General features: G+C 41.9%; 1 protein-coding gene across 1 annotated transcript in view; it reads left to right on the top strand.

Moving 5' to 3' along the window:
- Positions 1–17,839, top strand: part of CEP120 (centrosomal protein 120) — a 273,530-nt gene that overhangs the window by 133,643 nt on the left and 122,048 nt on the right. Inside the window, exon 16 of the mRNA XM_082243777.1 lies at positions 15,073–15,234. Coding sequence (XP_082099903.1) covers positions 15,073–15,234 — 162 coding nt within the window. The remainder of the gene's footprint in view (positions 1–15,072; positions 15,235–17,839) is intronic.

Below are 17,839 nucleotides of genomic sequence, written 5' to 3'. Positions count from 1 at the left end.
ATCCTGTTGACAGAAAGGCGGAGGCCTACAATTTGTACACTCTGGCTGTTTCGGAGAGGCTGGTATTCACCATTGCCCTGGTGTTGCAAACACTGACTCAGTGGGCTAAGCTTTTACTCCGTGACCTGGAGGGAGAACAGCCCCCCCCATCTTTGCTGAGCTGGTCCAGGGGCTGCAGTTTATCTATAATGCCATTTTGGATACGGCTCCCCTAGTGGCTCGGCTTTCTGTTTTTGGCAGTGGTCCTTCGGCTTGTCTTTTGGCTCAAATGTTGGTCTGCGGACCAGACTTAAAAATGCCTTGACTGATCTTCCCTTTCAAGGAGACCGCCTGTTTTGAGCTATCCTGGATGACATCATAAAAGGTCTCACTGGGGAAGAGTACCTTTCTTCCAAAGGCTACTAAGGGCAAGGAACCTCATCATAGCCGTGGGCCTTCCTTTTAGGCTCATAAGAAATATTTTTTTTCGTCCCTCAGTGTCGAATGACAAGGACTCAAAGCCTTTCAGAGGCTCTTCTGGAGGATCCAAACCAACCTGGTCTGGCAAACAGAGAGCGAGCTTCTCCAGACCTGTGGACAAGGCTCCTTCAGCATGAAGGTGCGCCCTCCCCCATATCAGGGGTGGGGGGGGGACAACTTTGCTGGTTTCTGGACCCATGGCCTTCCCTGGTGCAAGACAAGTGGGTCCACACTGTATTTCGGTCCGGTTACAAGATCGCATTTCGCTCCACTGGCAAGGTTCTTTCCTTCCAACTTGCGCCTGTCCCTGGACCGCTTACAGGGTCTGTTTGGGGGTGGTTCAAGACCTGTTACATCCAGAGGCGATTGTCCTGGTTCTGACTTCGGAACGTTTTCAGGGTTTTTAGTCAAACCTGTTTACAGTCCCCAGGAAGGAACTCAAAGTGCGTCCAATCCTGGACCTCAAGGCGCTGAACTGCTTTGTGCGGTTACAGAAGTTCAGAATGGAGTTCATTCGCACAGTGGTGGCATCCCTGCATTAGGGGGATTTCCTTGCATATATCGACCTCCAAGGATGCCTACATTCACATTCCAATATGTGCCAGTCACCAACGCTTTCTCCGCTTTGCCGTGGGAGGGGAGCCTTATCGGTTTGTGGCGTTACCCTTCGGTCTCGCCTCGGGTCTTTACAAAAGTGTTAGCCCCGGTGCTAGCTTTGCTACGCCAATTGGTGATCGTGGTACTGGGCTACTTGGATGATCTCCTTCTGCGAGCGGAGTCTCCTGCTCTGGTGGAAAACCTGGAGATCACAATACGAACTCTGCTGGAGTTGGCTGGGTTCAGAATTTTCAGAAGTCTGCCCTGGTTCGGTCTACAAAGCTGGACTATCTGGGCCGGACTCTGGACTCGGCCTTAGCCAGAGTGCTCCTTCCTCTGGACAAACTCCAGAAACTGCAGGCTGTAATTCGTCTCCTGCTGTCTAACATATGGTCATCCCTCTGGACTTGCATGCGGGTGCTGGTCCTGATGGTGTCTACCTTCGAGGGGGTTTCGTTTGCACAGTTCCATACGAGGTCCCTGCCAAGGGAGATTCTGGACAATGAGAACTGGCTGATTCGGGAAACAAAGGAATCCCTGATGAGGTTTATTCGTTCTCTGGCTCTTCGGCTGGGCAAATCCTTCCTCCCCTTGTATTGGACAATGGTCACCACGGATGCCAGCCTGGACCATTGGACGGATCGTCTTCAGGGTTGTCCAGTGCGCATTCAATCGGTGACCTTCCTTCAACGGGGGGTTGAACAGAAATTGGCCTAGAGTACCATCAAAGGCCAGGTGTCGGCTTTGACTGTCTTCTTCCAATGACCTATGGCCACAAACTCCGTAGTGCGTACCTTTTTTCAGGGTGTGTGACATTTGGTTCCTCCTGTGCCTTCTCCGTTGCCACCTTGGGACCTCAATTGAGTGCTTTCGGTCCTCCAGAAGCCTCCCCTTTGCTGTCCCAGAAGGTGGCCTCTTTGGTGGCTATCACCTCTGAGTGCAGGGTGTTGGAACTGGCGGGGTTAACCTGTCCAACTTAACTGGTGAATCATAGGAATAATGTGGTTCTTCGCCCCTGTCCGTCGTTCCTTCCAAAGGTTGTCTCGGATTTTCATTTGAATGAAGACATTGTGTTGCCTTCCCTGTGTCCCAGGCCTAAACTTCCAAAGGAAATTGCATTGCATGCCTTGGATGTGGTCTGGGCAATTACGGTGTACCTGGCAGCTAAGGAGTCTTTCAGGAAGTCAGACTCTCTCTTTTTTTTTTTTTTTTTTTATGCTCACGGATGGGCCTCAGAAAGGGCTGCCCGCGTCCTCTGCGACCATTTCCAGATGGATCAGACAGACAGTGATTCAGGCGTATTCCATCAAGGGTTTGGTTTCTCCTTTCCCAGGTAAGGTGCACTCTACTAGGGTGCTTTGTGTCTACTGGGTCTTCCGTTATCAGGTGTCAGTGACGCAGGTTTGCAAGGCGGCCACTTCGTCGTCAGTGAGCACTTTCACAAAGTTTTATAAAGTGGATGTGTTGGAATCTGCGGATGCTTCTTTTGGCCACAAGGTTTTGCAGGCTGCTGTGGAGAGGACCTGATCCTCTTTGAGGGTGTATTGTTTTTTTTCAGGTGGGCTCCAGTTGTTTTCGTTGAGCTCCTGTCGCCTGGTTGGCTACTGTTTAGCCTTGGGAATTTTATTGCTGTTCCTTCCCCTCATATTTAACACTGCTTTGGGATGTCCCAATGGTTAAGAATATCAGGAGCTGTGTCCGTCAGTGAATGAAAGAAAATGGGATTTTTGACTTACCGTAAAATCTATTTCTCTGGTGTTCATTGATGGACACAGCACAGCACCCATCCTCTGTGGAGTTGTATTCTTCTGACACTGCTTGTAACAAAACTGAGTACCTATAGCAGAGAGAGGAGTATATCCCCCGGGAGTGCCCATAGGCATAGACAGACTTCTTCTTTTTTTCTGCCAAGTGTCCTACTCCTGTAGGGGGCAGTATAACCCAATGGTTAAGAATATCAGGAGATGTGTCCGTCAGTGAACATCACCGAAATAGATTTTACGGTAAGTCAAAAATCCCATTTTAAACCGGTCTGTGAACATTTTTCGATCACTTTTATTCCTATTACAAGGAATGTAAAAATCCCTTGTAATAGAAATAGGGAGGACCGGTCCTCTTTATGAAGAGATCTGGGGTCAAAAAGGCCCTAAATCTCTTCTTTACCTTTTTCAAAGCTAAAGATCAAAAAAATTATTTTCTGCCAGCCTGGACCGGAAGTGACCTCCAAGACCATAAAGTCGATCAAAGAGTGTTACTCTTTAATCACCTATGGGCTCAGCCTGGCGCACCCTCACATTGTTTCTCGGGCGAACCGGCAAAAACGGTAAGCCCGAGGAACACCGGCTGCTTTGAAAACCATTCCAGTGGCTCATGAGCCGCTTAGACTGGTTTCATGAGAAAGCCTGCTGCCTGCAGAAAAAAAAAAACTATACTGGGGTTATGGCTGACAAGAAATGACTCTATACCACGCACTCAAAAATAAATTGGTAAAATAGGCAAACATGCACTGGATATCTTAGATACGTATGCTTTAATTGTCAAAACACAAAAACAAAATACCAGATCATGGATCTGTGCAAGATAGCAAGAAATTAAAATGGTACCAAGGACAAAACGCACATTTAAAAACATTCATACAGCCAACCCCTCATCCTCCAATAGACAAAATGACCAGTTACATGACACTAAAGTGCAAATGCATATGAATAAGACAATGCTATATCTTTTAAAAAAAATAATGGAAAAATATTACTTAAAAAATGGTACAAAGCTAAGATTGTCATTCAAGCCGGGTGGTTTGGTCGCATTGAGTTCCCAAATCCACCGTGTTTCGTGTTGAAGGACAACTTGGTCAAAATTTCCCCCTCTCAAATCCTGGGTGACTAACTCCAAAACCCAGACTTTTCAAACAGCTGGGATGGGATCCCTGTTGTGTGTTTAAACATACATGTCTAGCTAGGGGGGCACGTAGGTAATATGTGTTAATGTCATATATATGGTCCTGAAACCGTTTGCGAATAGTTCTAATAGTTTTGCCAACGTGAAAAGAATTACAGGAACACAAAATTACATAGATGACACCTACAGTGTCACAATTTGCATGCTGCCTACACTTTAAGATCCTGCCTGTTGGCAACTCCAAAATGTCCCCTTCTATCATGTAGGGGCAGACATCACATTGTTCACATCTGGTCAAACCCATATTTCTATGGGGACTCTTTGGTTTCCAAGAGATGTCACTGTGTACCAGAAGGTCGTTTAAGGAACGGGCCTTACTGTATACCATCTGTGGATAACCTGAAACAAATTTGCCAACAGAGTTGTCCTCCCTAAGTAGGTGCCAATGTGTGGAGCATATCCCCCTAACTCTGTCCCCCAGCTGGGTATACTGGAGACCTAGTCTCATTATATTTGGCTGGCTTGTGGTTTTATCCTTTTTGCCAAAGATCAGGGACTCCCTCTGACTGTTTTTGTTTTTTGCTCTTTTGTATGCTTCAGTTAGCCATTTATTGTGGTAACCTCTCTTTTGAAATCTATTTTTCCAAGACTCTAGCCTCCTTTTCAAAGTCTTCATCATTGGTACAATTTTGACGAGCCCTTATGTACTGTCCAACTGGTATATTTTTCACTAAAGTTCTGGGATGGAAGCTCCTCGCATAAAGCAAACTATTTGTAGTGATGGATTTCCTATATAATTTTGTAGCCACTGTACCGTCATTGTCCATTGTGAAGTCCAGAAAGGTGACTTGTCTGTGGTCGAACTCGTATGTAAATTTTAGATTATATGGGTTATTCGCTAGAGCATTAACAAGGTCGTGAAACTCCGACACATTTCCCGACCAGAAGATGAGGAGGTAGTCTTATGTACCTGTACCAGGATACAATCCTGGACAGGCAGACAGAGGACGTCCCCCCCCCCCCCTCCATCAAAAAGCCAGGTCTCCCAGTCCCCTAGGTAGAGGTTTGCATAAGTCAGGGCACGTTTCGTGCCCATGGCTGTTCCTTGGGCCTGACAATAAAACTTATATTTTAATTTGTTGTGTGTCAACAAGAATTGTAGATGCTAAATGACAAAGATGCCATGGACATGTTTGTCTAAAGCTCTATTCTCTAATACCTTCTTAATGACCTGAAGGTCCTTATCGTGTGGTATAGAAGAATAAAGGGCCTCAATATCCAAGGTAACCAACAGAGTATTTTCAGGTAATTTCAGACCATGTAGAAGGGTTAACAAATGTGAGGTGTCCTTTACATACGAAAATTGATTGCACACAAGTGGTTGTAAAATTTTGTTTATGTATTCACTACATTTTTCAGTGAATACATAACCCACTCCTGAAATGATTGGACGCCCCGGGGGGGGGGGGGGGGGTCCTTCAGAGATTTGTGGACCTTGGGTAAAGTGTACAGGACCGGTATCCTAGGGTGCTCTACTTTTAAAAAGTCAACTGTGTCTTTGTCAATCACAAAAATTGAAGTAAGCCTGATCAACAAGTCCAAAGAGTTTCTTTTTATCCCTTCCCATATTAATGCTAGGAATAGGGGTGTACCATTGTCTATTATTTGGGATGCGTTGGCACATATTAATATATCCAGATCTATCCATAAGAACAATATTTCCTCCCTTGTCCGCACTCTTAATGACCAAATCTGTGTTTAGACACAATTCTTGTAGGGCACTTCTCTCCTCTCGGGTCAAATTGTCATAGGAGGAATTATCCCATCGCAGTTTTCTAATATCACCCGTGACTGCTCTAACAAAGCATTCCACTCCTGAGACTGCAGACAAGGGAGGAAAGGTTCTTGATCTGTTATAAAGGCCAGTATCTTTCAATTTCGTAAGGTCCTGCGGGCGTTCTATAGTTCCCATTGATTCCTCGCATATTTTAAGAGCCAAATCCAAAATTACTTATGTAAAGTCCTCCCCTAAGTCATCCTCCTGTTCAACATGCCCTCTTCCTAAAGGTCTGTTGGGTCCCGAAGTGTCCGATATTCCTGTCTAGATAGACTAGACCAATCGTCCATAGGGGCCGTAGAGGCACCACTAGCTCTCCTCTCATGCAATGCTTGTAGAATTATTCTTCCTTATGTCCTTTACTATATCAAAAAGGTATCCCCTAGTCACTGGGCAAAAAGTAAGTCCCTTAAGGAGGAGAGAAGTCTGTGCATCCGTTGTGAGTAGACAAGTTTATGACCCTCAGGTTATCTTGTCTCCCACAGGAATAACATACTGATCCATTCTATAATTCTTCAACATTGGAGTCGGCAGAGTCCGTATGTTGTGGGGTTGAGGGAGTGGGGACTGTGGGTCCATTGTACTGCATGCCCTCACCATAGTGGTGGTTTGTGGGAGACCTCAGTGTGCGCCACCTCCTTCTGCGCCTCCGGAGAGTCCTATTTTGTTTTTTGAGGGACTGTTTTTTGTGTCCCTTGTCCTATTGCACTCCACCTTCTGATTGGGATGTGCCCATGCCCTCCATATCCTCCAGAGCTGTACTTTTCCTTTTATAGGTATTTGATTCTTAATGCTTATTTTGTCTGTAGCACTACTCCCTTGGGAGCTGCTGGTTACGGATTCCCCTGGGTTACCCATAGCAACAACTTGACAATATAGCATATTCAAAGTGCTTGGCTCAGTCAGAAAACAGTCTAGGGGTTTTGTTTTTTTTGTTTTATTAGAGAACTTGGATAGGAGAAGAGATGAGTGGGATACTCCAACTGTTTAAACTATGCACAATTGCTGGGACTTCTATGTAACGCTGAGTGCGGCAAGGCTGCCTTGCCACTTTAGTAAAGAAGAATTACTGAACTGTACTGCACTGTGAATCACTCTTCAGGGTCCTACTTGGCACCCCCTTTGTCCCTACTCTTCAGGGTTCTGAAAATGGCACCCCATTTACTCTGACACTCTGTGTGAGCTGACCCCTTGATCCTCTGACTTCACTGGAGTGATCTCCCTTCCTGGGCAGACCCTTTGGCAAGTCCCCTGGTACTCATGGACACTGTTTTTCCCGGAAGACTCTGCCAGCAGCTCCACTGTCCGCTGTACTGGATCCTCTGCTCCACACCTAGTTCACAAGGCCGACTGCCTAAGACCACTTTCCTCATGCAGCAGGAGGAGAGACAAGCCGTCAGCCTCCTCCTGGGACTCTGCTTTCCGCCAAAGACGCCCTGTCACATGTCCCCACGGCTTTTATGAGCAATCCCAGAATGCACTGCAAGAGTGCCCTCCCACTGGGACTCCCACAAAAACCAATGTGTCACTAGTCAAGTTTCCTCCACTGTACAACAGGCTCCCCTATTGGATGCAGTGGGGACACTCCCTTAGACCCAGTGAATCACACCTGGAAACATGCAACAGGCAACCTAATAGATCAAGCTCCCCTGATAGGCAGATGGAGCATACAATGCTTTGAACCTAGCACCTAACTAGTAAGGTGCTACATGTCTATTTTGGCCTCTTCCTCACCCCCTTCCTCGGCGGGACTGGGGACCTGATCTCCCTTCCCATACTGATTCTGACTCTGAGTACTATCGTCATTGGTGTAATAATTTTTCCGATTGCCTCCTTGTCTACCCATATTATAGACCAAGTTCCACCTGTATGCTTTCTTAGTAGTATATGCAAACCTATCTCTCTCAAATTTGACATTTTTTTAGTTAACTATTTCTTTATTCATCTTTTTGATTGAAAGGTAAATGTTCTCTTTCTGGATACTGGTGGATCTTTGCCTAAAAGAGGTCAGAGAGGCCAGTCTCCTGAATTTCCTTATTAATCAAATTTGTTAGCAAGTCTAATGGCACATTGCAGGTCATTAAAAAAAGAAATTATTAAAAACATAAACATTGCAAGTAAATTTGCAATGTTTAACCCTTTCTCTGCCAAATCTGTATGGTGTACGGACCCACAACACTGCTTCCAGATGGCCATTCCTGCTTCTTCTAAAAGCTAATGGTCACTCCAGAACAAAAACAGCTCTGATTAGCGGCTACTGGTGCTAGAACACCTTTGCATCCCTGTGCGGGCAAACATGGCCTTCCATACAGCCATCCATTGGCATAAGTTTTAGTACACCCCATATGAACGAGGCCTTAGTAGGAATGTAGCAGGAATTTTGTACGTTATGTTGTGTTTATGTGTGCTAATAAAGATATTCGTGTTATTTTAGCGAAAATATTGTTTGATAAATATTTGTGCAAATATTATGGGGTCCTGAAAATCGGCACCTTCTTTTTGTTCTACTGGTCATGTGCTTTCAGAAAATATATAGTTTTGGGGGGGTCTTTTACTACTTCTAAAAGCTGTAAGTGAAAAATGAACACCTCCAGATTTGTAGAGAAATTTTGGTTATATACATTTTGCGTATGTTCCAATTTTTCATAATTGCGCAAAAAGGCTCTATTTCAAATTTACAAATATTTGATATTTATAATGTCGGTACAGGGTAAGATTTTCTATTTAGTAGGCATTTAGCAGGAACTTTGTAAAATTTGCTGTGTTTGTATCGACAAGGATTTTAGTATATTTTTAGGAAAAATATTGATTTGATCAACATTTGCGCAAATTATACGGGCCCTTAAAAATCAGTAGCACCTTCTTTTTATTCTACTGGTCATGTGCTTTCAGAAAATATGTTTGGGGGGTCTTTACAAACAGCTGTAAGGGAAAAATAAAAAAGCAATGGAAAACTTGCAAAATGGTCTGGCCACCTGATGGTTTAAATTGGTGACAGGATCTGTTTAGGACACTGATCTAGCACAGTCAACTGAATGGAGTTTCCTTTTGTTTTAAAGGTAAATGATACAGTTCTATGTATTTATAGTGACATGTCTGAAATGTATTCTTGCAGACTTGTAAACTTACTAAATGGTCCACTATAAAAAAAAAAAAAAAAAAAAACTCTTTTCTATAAATATACAGTTACTTTAAAGCCAAATAAACCACTAAATTGTATTGTGATGATGTCAGTGCTATTTGTTTTCACTTTTGTTCTTTCTCCTCATATATTGTAAAATATGATCAGGCTTCTAGAGCTTTACCTATGAAGTGTAAAGTTTTCCGCCTAGGAGTGGAAGGGGAAGAAAAGCCATAAATCATCAGGGTCAGGGCGAATATCCTGCTTTCTGTTCTTGGCACAATCCTGTTGGTAAAATCCGACATCTGTTAGGATGCAGACATAAAGCAGAGAGTAACTCTGGTGCCTTAAACATTTCCTTATCTAAGACACATTAATTTATTCTGGACATGTTGACATACTGGATCTGCTCTAGGAAAGTTTTATGAAAATTTTCTTTGGTTACCATGTACGTTTTTACATATAAAAGGATCAGTGGGATAACTCTGTCTTTATTAATAATTCATTTTGCTATTTTCAGTGATGTTCATCTTTCTCTTTTGTTTGAAAAACAGCTTATTGACACTTGTGTTTTTTGTACTTGGAAGAAACAGTCTGCTTCCTATATAGTTCATAAACTTTTGATATGCTTAAACTTTAAGAATATAAAATATCCTAATTGGCTTAAATATTCCTTTCAATGTCATGAACATTTTTTTATTCACTTAGATTATTTAATGTCTGTCTGCACATTTAGTTGCCATATGGTAGCTGACAGCAGAGATCAGACTTGCCAGGAAAGTGTCGGCTACATAAGCTGGGCAGAAAATGGAAGTACTTATGCAGACTTACTAAGAGGGTCACCTAAGTATGGGGGTCACAAGTGAGCTGAGGTTCAAAGGTTAGGCAGAACGAAAAATACATATTTAAACTATTAAATGGCATACAATAATGTTTCTTAAGGCACTTTAGCATGCCTTAACCACTCTTTAACCACTTTAGCCCTGGAATATTTGGCTGCTCAAAGACCAGGCCCTATTTTGCATTTCAGGACTGCGTGACTTTAACGGACAATTTCACGGTTGTGCGACGCTGTACCCAAACAAAATTGACGTCCTTTTTTTTCCCACAAAAAGAGGTTTCTTCTGGTGGTATTTGATCACCTGTGCGATTTTATTTTTTGAGCTATAAACAAAAAAAGAGCGACAATTTTGAAAAAATAACAATATTTTTCACATTTTTTTTATATGAAATTCTCAAAAAAAATGTAAAAATCAAGATTTTTTAACAGTTTAAAGCCAATTTGTTTTCTGCTACATATTTCTGGTAAAAAAAAATCGCAATAAGTGTATTTTGATTGGTTTGCGCAAAAGTTATTGCGTTGACTAACTACGGGAAAAATTTATGTAATTTTTATTGTTTTTTTTTTTTAACTAGTAATGGCGGCGATCTGCAATTTTTTTTTTTTTTTTTTGTTTGCTGGACTGCGACATTGCGGCAGACAGATTGGACCACTGACTGACATTTTTGACACTTTTGGGGGTACCAGTGACATTACTACAGTAATCAGTGCTATAAATATGCACTATTACTGTAAAAATGACACTGGCAGGGAAGGGGTTAACTTTACTGGTGATCAAGGGGTTAAGTGTGTCCCTAGGGGAGTGATTCTAACTGTAGAGGGGCGTGGCTTGTGATGTAATCACAGAGACATGCGATCCTACATAGCAGTGCATACTTAGTGAGAATGACAGATGGCTGTTTACATCAGCCGTCTGTCCTGCTCTCACTGCAGGGAGATCGCGAGTGGCCGGTGGCCATCGGAGCCGCCAGTCACACGCGCTGACTCCCCAGCCCAAGAGCGGGGGGCGGGAGCGCGCCATCGCCCCCTAGCTCCTCCCAGGCTAGCGCCGTACATGTACAGGACTTTTCCTGGGAGCGCCAGACTGCCGCTGTACAACTGCGGCGGACGGTCGGCAAGCAGTTAAAGTTTTTTTTTAAATTATATTTTAATTAAAAGTTTTCAAGAATACAAAGTATGCAAGAAAATAGAAACTGTATTACAATGAAAAAAACTTAAAAAAACAAAGCAAGTTATGGAACTAAAAAAAGAACTTGTTCATAGGTACTAAGTATATTATGTGCACAGCATGAGAGTATATCAATAAGCCAGGGCTTGGCAAATTTGCTTAGAATCTAGAAACCAGCAAAAAAAAAGTTAGGAGCCAGTTATTTAAATCCGCTGCCCAGCGTCCAGAACTGCATGTCCATAGAGTCATATAATAGGAATTTCTAACGCCTAGTGGCAAGTGTTAAAAAAAAAAAAAAAAAAAGGTGGCACTGACGAGGCTGTGTTGATCGGCAATGATGAGGTGGCACTGGCAGGCGATGCTGATGAGGCTGCTCTGATGGGCACTGACAGGCTGCACTGATTAGGCGGCACTGGCAGGCACTGACAGGTGGCACTGACAGAGGGGTACTAAGCACTGATAGACGGCACTCCCCGTCCACTCAGCGGCAGTAAGGAAAGGGCGGCTGATCAAGCCCAGCTGTCAACCTGGGAAGATTATATCGGAGATGGACAGGCAATGAGAGAAAGCCGCGCTCATCACAGCACCGTCCACTAGAGGGCGCTGATTTTTACATAGGAGCGTGTATCCCGCTCCAGCAGGCTGCAAAGTCGTGGCTTCAATTATTGGCCAGCCCGACGCTAGTCCACACACCCGTGGGTGGGCCACATGGGAGGATCCCGACCACTGCTGCTGTGTAATCCAGGCGCCAGGACGCAATTTCTAGTCGCCATTGCGACCTGGCGCCTGGGTTTTGTCGAGCCCTGTTACAAGCATCTTGTTTAGCAGACCTTATATAACAAAGAAAAAAAGCATAAGAGAAAAAAAGAGAACCTATAAAAAGTCTACAAACATACATCTGGGGTTGTAATTCAAAGAGGTGGAGACCTGGAGAGGTAAAGGATCACCCTCGTACAATGTCACCTTAGACATGTGCAATGAAGATACGGGAGGGAATCCATAGTCCGATTGGTCCCAGGGCCCCATATCTTTTTGCCCTGGGACATGACATTGCCTACCAAGGCTGTCATGTATTCCATTCTCCGAATCTCTGAAATACAATGTAGGAGCTGAGTTTAGGAAGGGGGTGTAGAGGTCAACCAATGTACTGGAAAAGTTTTCTTGACTGCGAATAAAATGTATGAAGCTAGTTTGTTTAGGATTTTGCCAATGTCAGGAAATGGGAGGCCTCAAAGGCAATGTATCGGGTTCCTCCTTTCTCGGTGAAGGCGCATTCTACGAGAGCGCTGAGTGCATTTTGGGCTTTTCGCCATCAGGCGTCGGTGCTGCAAGTGTGCAAGGCGGCAACTTGGTCGTATGTGCATACGTTTACAAAATTCCACAAAGTAGACCTGTTGGCATCTGCGGATGCTTCTTTTGGCCACAAGGATTTACAGGCTGCAGTTTGGAAGAGAACTCTTTTCTTAGTTTCTCTTTGAGGGTGTAATTTTGTTCTGGAAGAGCTCCGGTTGTTCCTGGCTAATCTCCGTGTTACTTGATTGGCTAAGTTTAGCCTTTCGGGGATTTACGTTCGTTTTTTGCACCCCTCATAAATATACTGCTTTGGGACATCCCTACTAGTGATGAAGATGGAGAAGCGTCTGTCGATGAATGATAGAGAAAACTGGATTTTTGTAAGAACTTACCGTAAAATCCTTTTCTCTGAAGTTCATCGACAGATGCAGCACCCACCTCTCTCTTTCTGAGTGAATGGGGTTTTTTGTCTTCTAAACACTGCTATCATTAATCAGTTTAGTTGCAAGCAGAGTGTGAGGGGTTATGCCAGCAGGGACAGCCCCCATAGGTGTGGTTAAGCTTTTTGCCTGCCTAGTGCCTATTCCTGATGGGAGGAGCATAACCCTACTAGTAATGAAGATGGAGCTGCATCTGTCTATGAAATTCAGCGAAAAGGATTTTACAAGTTCCAGTTTTTTTTTGTTTTGTTTTTATGTCATGCACTTCTTTTTATGCACAGACAGACATCCCATCCCTGTGTCATCATCCCCTCATCAGTGAGCCCTCATCAGTGCCCCTGTCATCATAGACCTGTGGTCAGGGACTCCATCATTCGAGACCCCTTATGTCTTGTTCCCCCCATATCTGTCCCTTGCCATCAGTAAATCATAAGTAGGTGGGCAGTACAGACATCACTCTGCTTTCCCTCCCACTTCCTGTCACACGGGGCCAATGCAGATTGGTGCTGTCAGTTTTATCTACATTCTAGTTCAGAGCTCTGTGGGAAAATTGCAGACAATGCTGCATAATTCCGCACAGCTCCTCACCGGACATCACACCTGTGTTTTGGTGTGAACAAGACACAAAGAAAACAATTGTTGGATTTCTTGTGCAGAAAAACGCACCTCCCTGCAGATGGTGTGAACGAGCCCTGAAGAGGTTTAGTAGCTACTAAGCCATTTGGAACTAAATAAAGTAGCTTTGTAAGCTATGAAATGTCTTCAGTGATACAGAACAAGTCCAGCTGATTGTGACTAACTACAACTAGATGTACATGGCAGTGATTTTTTTAAAACCTAATTGAATAGTCCTACATGCTGGTCTTTATGTTGGAACTTACACATGGATTCTACTTACTTCCTGAAGTCACACCCGGAGTGTTGAGTAGAAGAGTCTTAATGCTTTAGTCAATAGGTTCCCAACATCAGTCCTCAAGTACCCCCTGACAGGTCATGTTTTCAGAATTTTCTTCAGTTGCTTTAAATCAATGTCATTGGCTTTGTATTTGTGACCTGTTGAGAGCAGTCTTAATTTTGATGACGACTAAAATATGACTACAACTAAAATAGCATTTTAGACAAGAGACCATGACTAAATCTGTGGCTAAATTTCATGTCAAACCTTAATACCATAAATAATAACATGTTAGATTTGTACTGCAGCATATTGAGTTTGGAAATTCTGTATAAATGCTTAAATAATGCAATACAATTTAACTAAACCCATTAAGTTTTAGTCGACTAAAATTATTTTTGTATTCTCTAGATGTACTGGAAATTTTAGTCAACTAAAATACAACTATAAATAAAACAATTCAGATGAGTAAAATAGGACTAAAATACCTTTTTAGTCAAAATACAGTGACGAAGACTAAATCAAAATTTGATGTCAAAATTAACACTGGTTGAGAGTACTAGAGGACTGAGGCTGGGAACCACTGCTTTAGTTATTTGATCAGTTCCAGAAATCCAATGTAAGATGGGAAAAATGGATAGGAACAGCAGTGAGTTAATCCTATAAAAACATTAAAGCAAATCTTCACTACATCTGCACCACAAACCAAAAAAAAACAAAAACATTTAATTGTTTTGTATAATTCAAAGCAAACTCCCCCATACATCCATGTCCCCCTGCTTTATTTTGTTGAGAAATCACTTTGAAAAAATGCCCCCGTGGCCATCTTCAGTAAGGGCAGAGGATTCATGTAGCATTTACTTCCTAGAATCCATCTACCTTTAACTCAAGCATGCATGCATGCATGCATGCAGGAGAGTGTGCTTAGTTAAACTCCCTCCTCCTCTCCTCCCCTCCCCTCTTGAAGACTCCTGGGATGTATGACCTAATTTGCCTAGACAAAAGGACAGGGAGTAATTGAAGAAATGTAAAAAAAAAAAAATTAAAACTAAATATGGTATACTTTCCTATTTATCGCTAGCAGCATGAAGATAAAAAATGGTCAACGTTAATTGGTCAAGAGAAGTTCCACTTGAACATTTTCAGTGGAATTCTGTAAGCTTAGAGTACTTGACCACCAGGCTTTGGCAAAGGTTGTTTAGCTGCCATGAAAATAAGGGATATGGTTTGAAATTAATTAGCGGTACACCCTGTTTAGTTAAGCCTTGTATGGATTTTTAGGGATGCTATGGCCCGGTACGGTGTATTACTTGATAAACCTTAGTGCAAAAGCCTTTGTTCACATTTAAGGTACTGCCCTAAAATAAAGGTCTGAGGCTCACAGAAAGCTGGTTTAGGATTAAAGCACAGATAAGATTAAAAAATAATAAACGTGTTTGTTTTCTTTTGGAAGTGTATTTCATAAGTGGTAAAAGGTATGTCTTTCTTTTTTTTTTTAAAGAAACACCTTTTTATTTTTGTAGTTAAACAAAGTAAGAGCAGAACTTCAGCTAGAGCGTGAACGGAGCATTCAGGAAAGGCAGGACTCAATCAGGCGAGTCCGAGAAGATTGTCTTCATCAAATAGAGCTGGAGAGGTTCAAAACTAAACAGCTGGAAGAGGACAAGCTCAGACTGCAGCAGCAGGTAAACGAGGACCATCGTTTATGTATGTGGAGTTTGTTGATGTCCACTCTGCTTTTGGAACTATGCATGTGTATCAGTGTGATTTTAGCTTGATGGTTCTTGAAATGTACTGAGGTTGGACAAAAATATGGAAACACTGCATGATTTTCAGGTGTAAAAATGACTAAATTTTTCGCATTGAAAGCAGAAGTGATGTAACATTCTTTTGCTTCTGCTGTGTAAAGAGAAACCTAACTAACAGGTGAGAAGCCTCACTTTCCTCATTTACTACGTGTGCACCTAGTAATACGGAGTCATGTCATAACTACTGAGTTTCACAGAGAGCAAATTGTTGGTGCCCACTTAGCTGGTGCCTCTGTAACTGAAGTTGCCAATTTATTTGCCATGTCACGAGGTACAGTATCAAAGGTTATGACGGCATATTCAGTTTCCGGGAAAACATTGCCTGACTGAGCGAAAGAGGCTAAAGGACATTGCGCAGGATTGTGGCCTGGAATAAGAAAACTGCTCCGAAGGTGACTGCAGAGCTCGATTTCAGTCTTTCAAAGCCTGAGTCCAAAAAAAAAAAAAAAAACCTTCCCTAGGTGCTGCAGTTGCCCGACCTCAATATCATAGAGCCACTGGTCCATTTTGGAGAACAAGGTTCAGGCTAATTTTCTGCCTCCAGCATCTCTGCACGAGCTGGAATGATTTTTGCATTAAGAGTGGTATCTGATTAAATTATCCACTATCCAAGACTTTTATAGTTGGTTATTTTCTAGGTGAATTCAGGTCTTCTTGGATGCCAAAGGCAGTCCAACACCATATTGGGTAACGATTTTGTTCTTTTACCTGGTGTTTCCATAATTTTGTCCAATCCCTGTACATGTGCCTGACTAATGTCGCAACTTAGTCCTTGAATGTGGTGCCTGCAATAGTTTTTTCTTAAAGTTTTGTAATCTTTTTTTTCCATTTGATAACTCTGTTTTGCAAATTTCATGCCCATTTGAGGCTATGCTTAATTCCACTGCATCTATGGAAGGATCCATGGTTGCCACCAGAGATGTATAGTAACGAAGTAGAACTACTTAAGTACTGTACTTAAGTACCGAAATGCGGTATCTGTACTTTCCTAGAGTAGAATTTTTTTCTCCTACTTCTACTTTTACTTCACTACATTTTTTCGATGATGTCGATACTTCTACTCAAGTATTTTTTTTTTGTGCTGCATAGTTACTCGTTACTTTTAAAAAAATTACCACTGCCAGAACAGTAGATGGCAGGTTGCATAAAGCTCAAAAAAATGTGTATATTGTCATTTGTAAATCAGCGCATACAAAAATAAAGGCTGTGTATAATAAAAGTTGCTATACCAAATCTTTCCAATAAAAAGAAAATATGAAACAAACAAATAAATGGTGCTACAGCGCTTAAAGTGCATCAAGAAACTACTAACAAACACAGGTTAATCATTTGAAATAATAAAAAACAATATGATGTTCAAACTTTTGACTTCTTTCTTTAATAACTACATAACACAGTACTTGTACTTCTACTTTCAGTACTTGAGTAGAATTTTTTTTTCAAAACTACTGGTACTTTTTACTTTTAGTACTTAAGTAGCAAATTTTTTGAAAAAACTACTTGCAATACTTAAGTAAAAAAAATGTTGAATACTTTAGTACTTCTACTTAAGTAACTTTTTCTGCGAGCACTTCCACTTCTACTCAAGTCACTTTTTGATCGAGCACTTGTACTTTTACTCAAGTAGAAATTTCGAGTACTTTATACAAGTCTGGTTGCCACAGAGGCTGGATTTCAAACATGTCCTATGGCAAAGGATAGAATTAATATTTTAGATTTTTGCTTCAATGTTATCTACATGTAAGTGACAAGAACACTGCATTCATTACTTTTTTGTTCTTGGATTTAGTTATCTTTTGACATTAGTGTACATTGTGTATCCTAAAACACTTCAGTATTTTAAATAAAATACTATTTCACTTTTTTTTTTTTTTTAAATCCACTTTTTTATTAGTTGCAAAGGAAGACAAGAAATAGTACAGTTCACCTAGTCTTGTACAGGTGTTACATGCCTAAAATATGCTAAGACAAGCCTAGCAGTGAGTCCATACTACAACCAGTAGGGACAATGCAAAACAGAGAATTAGAGCAAATAGCAATTCTTCTCATGTTAACAAGTATTACAGGACATATAATACCAAAATAAGCAATAACAGAGCAGCATACGACCGGTGGGAATATCTAAAATACAGTATGGTCTAGAGGAAGGCCAACAGTGCTCACATTGATAACAGCCTACCTATCACTAATTCCAGTGGGGCCAACCAGATTACATTTATGCAGGGCATTAAGGTAAGGATAGGCAAGCTGGTCTCTCAAAAGGACAGTGTTAACATAATCCACGCACTGTTTCATATTCCGTATTAGGGAGGCCATCCTATACCTAGCAATCAGTTTTCTAGCTAAATCATTTTTTTTTTTTTTAATCCTTTATTGCATTTCATAACTGCTGATTGCATGTAGTCTCTTTTCAGTAACTGACTGCCTGTATGCACACCATTAAAAGCTGTATGCCATTTGTTCAAGTGAAATTCCCTGACGA

The sequence above is a fragment of the Pelophylax lessonae genome (genome assembly GCF_965119305.1).
Source record: "Pelophylax lessonae genome assembly, chromosome: 1".
NCBI classification, from domain to species: Eukaryota; Metazoa; Chordata; class Amphibia; order Anura; family Ranidae; genus Pelophylax; species Pelophylax lessonae.
Note: the sequence above shows the minus strand (reverse complement) of the source record. Positions and strands in the feature narration are given on the sequence as shown.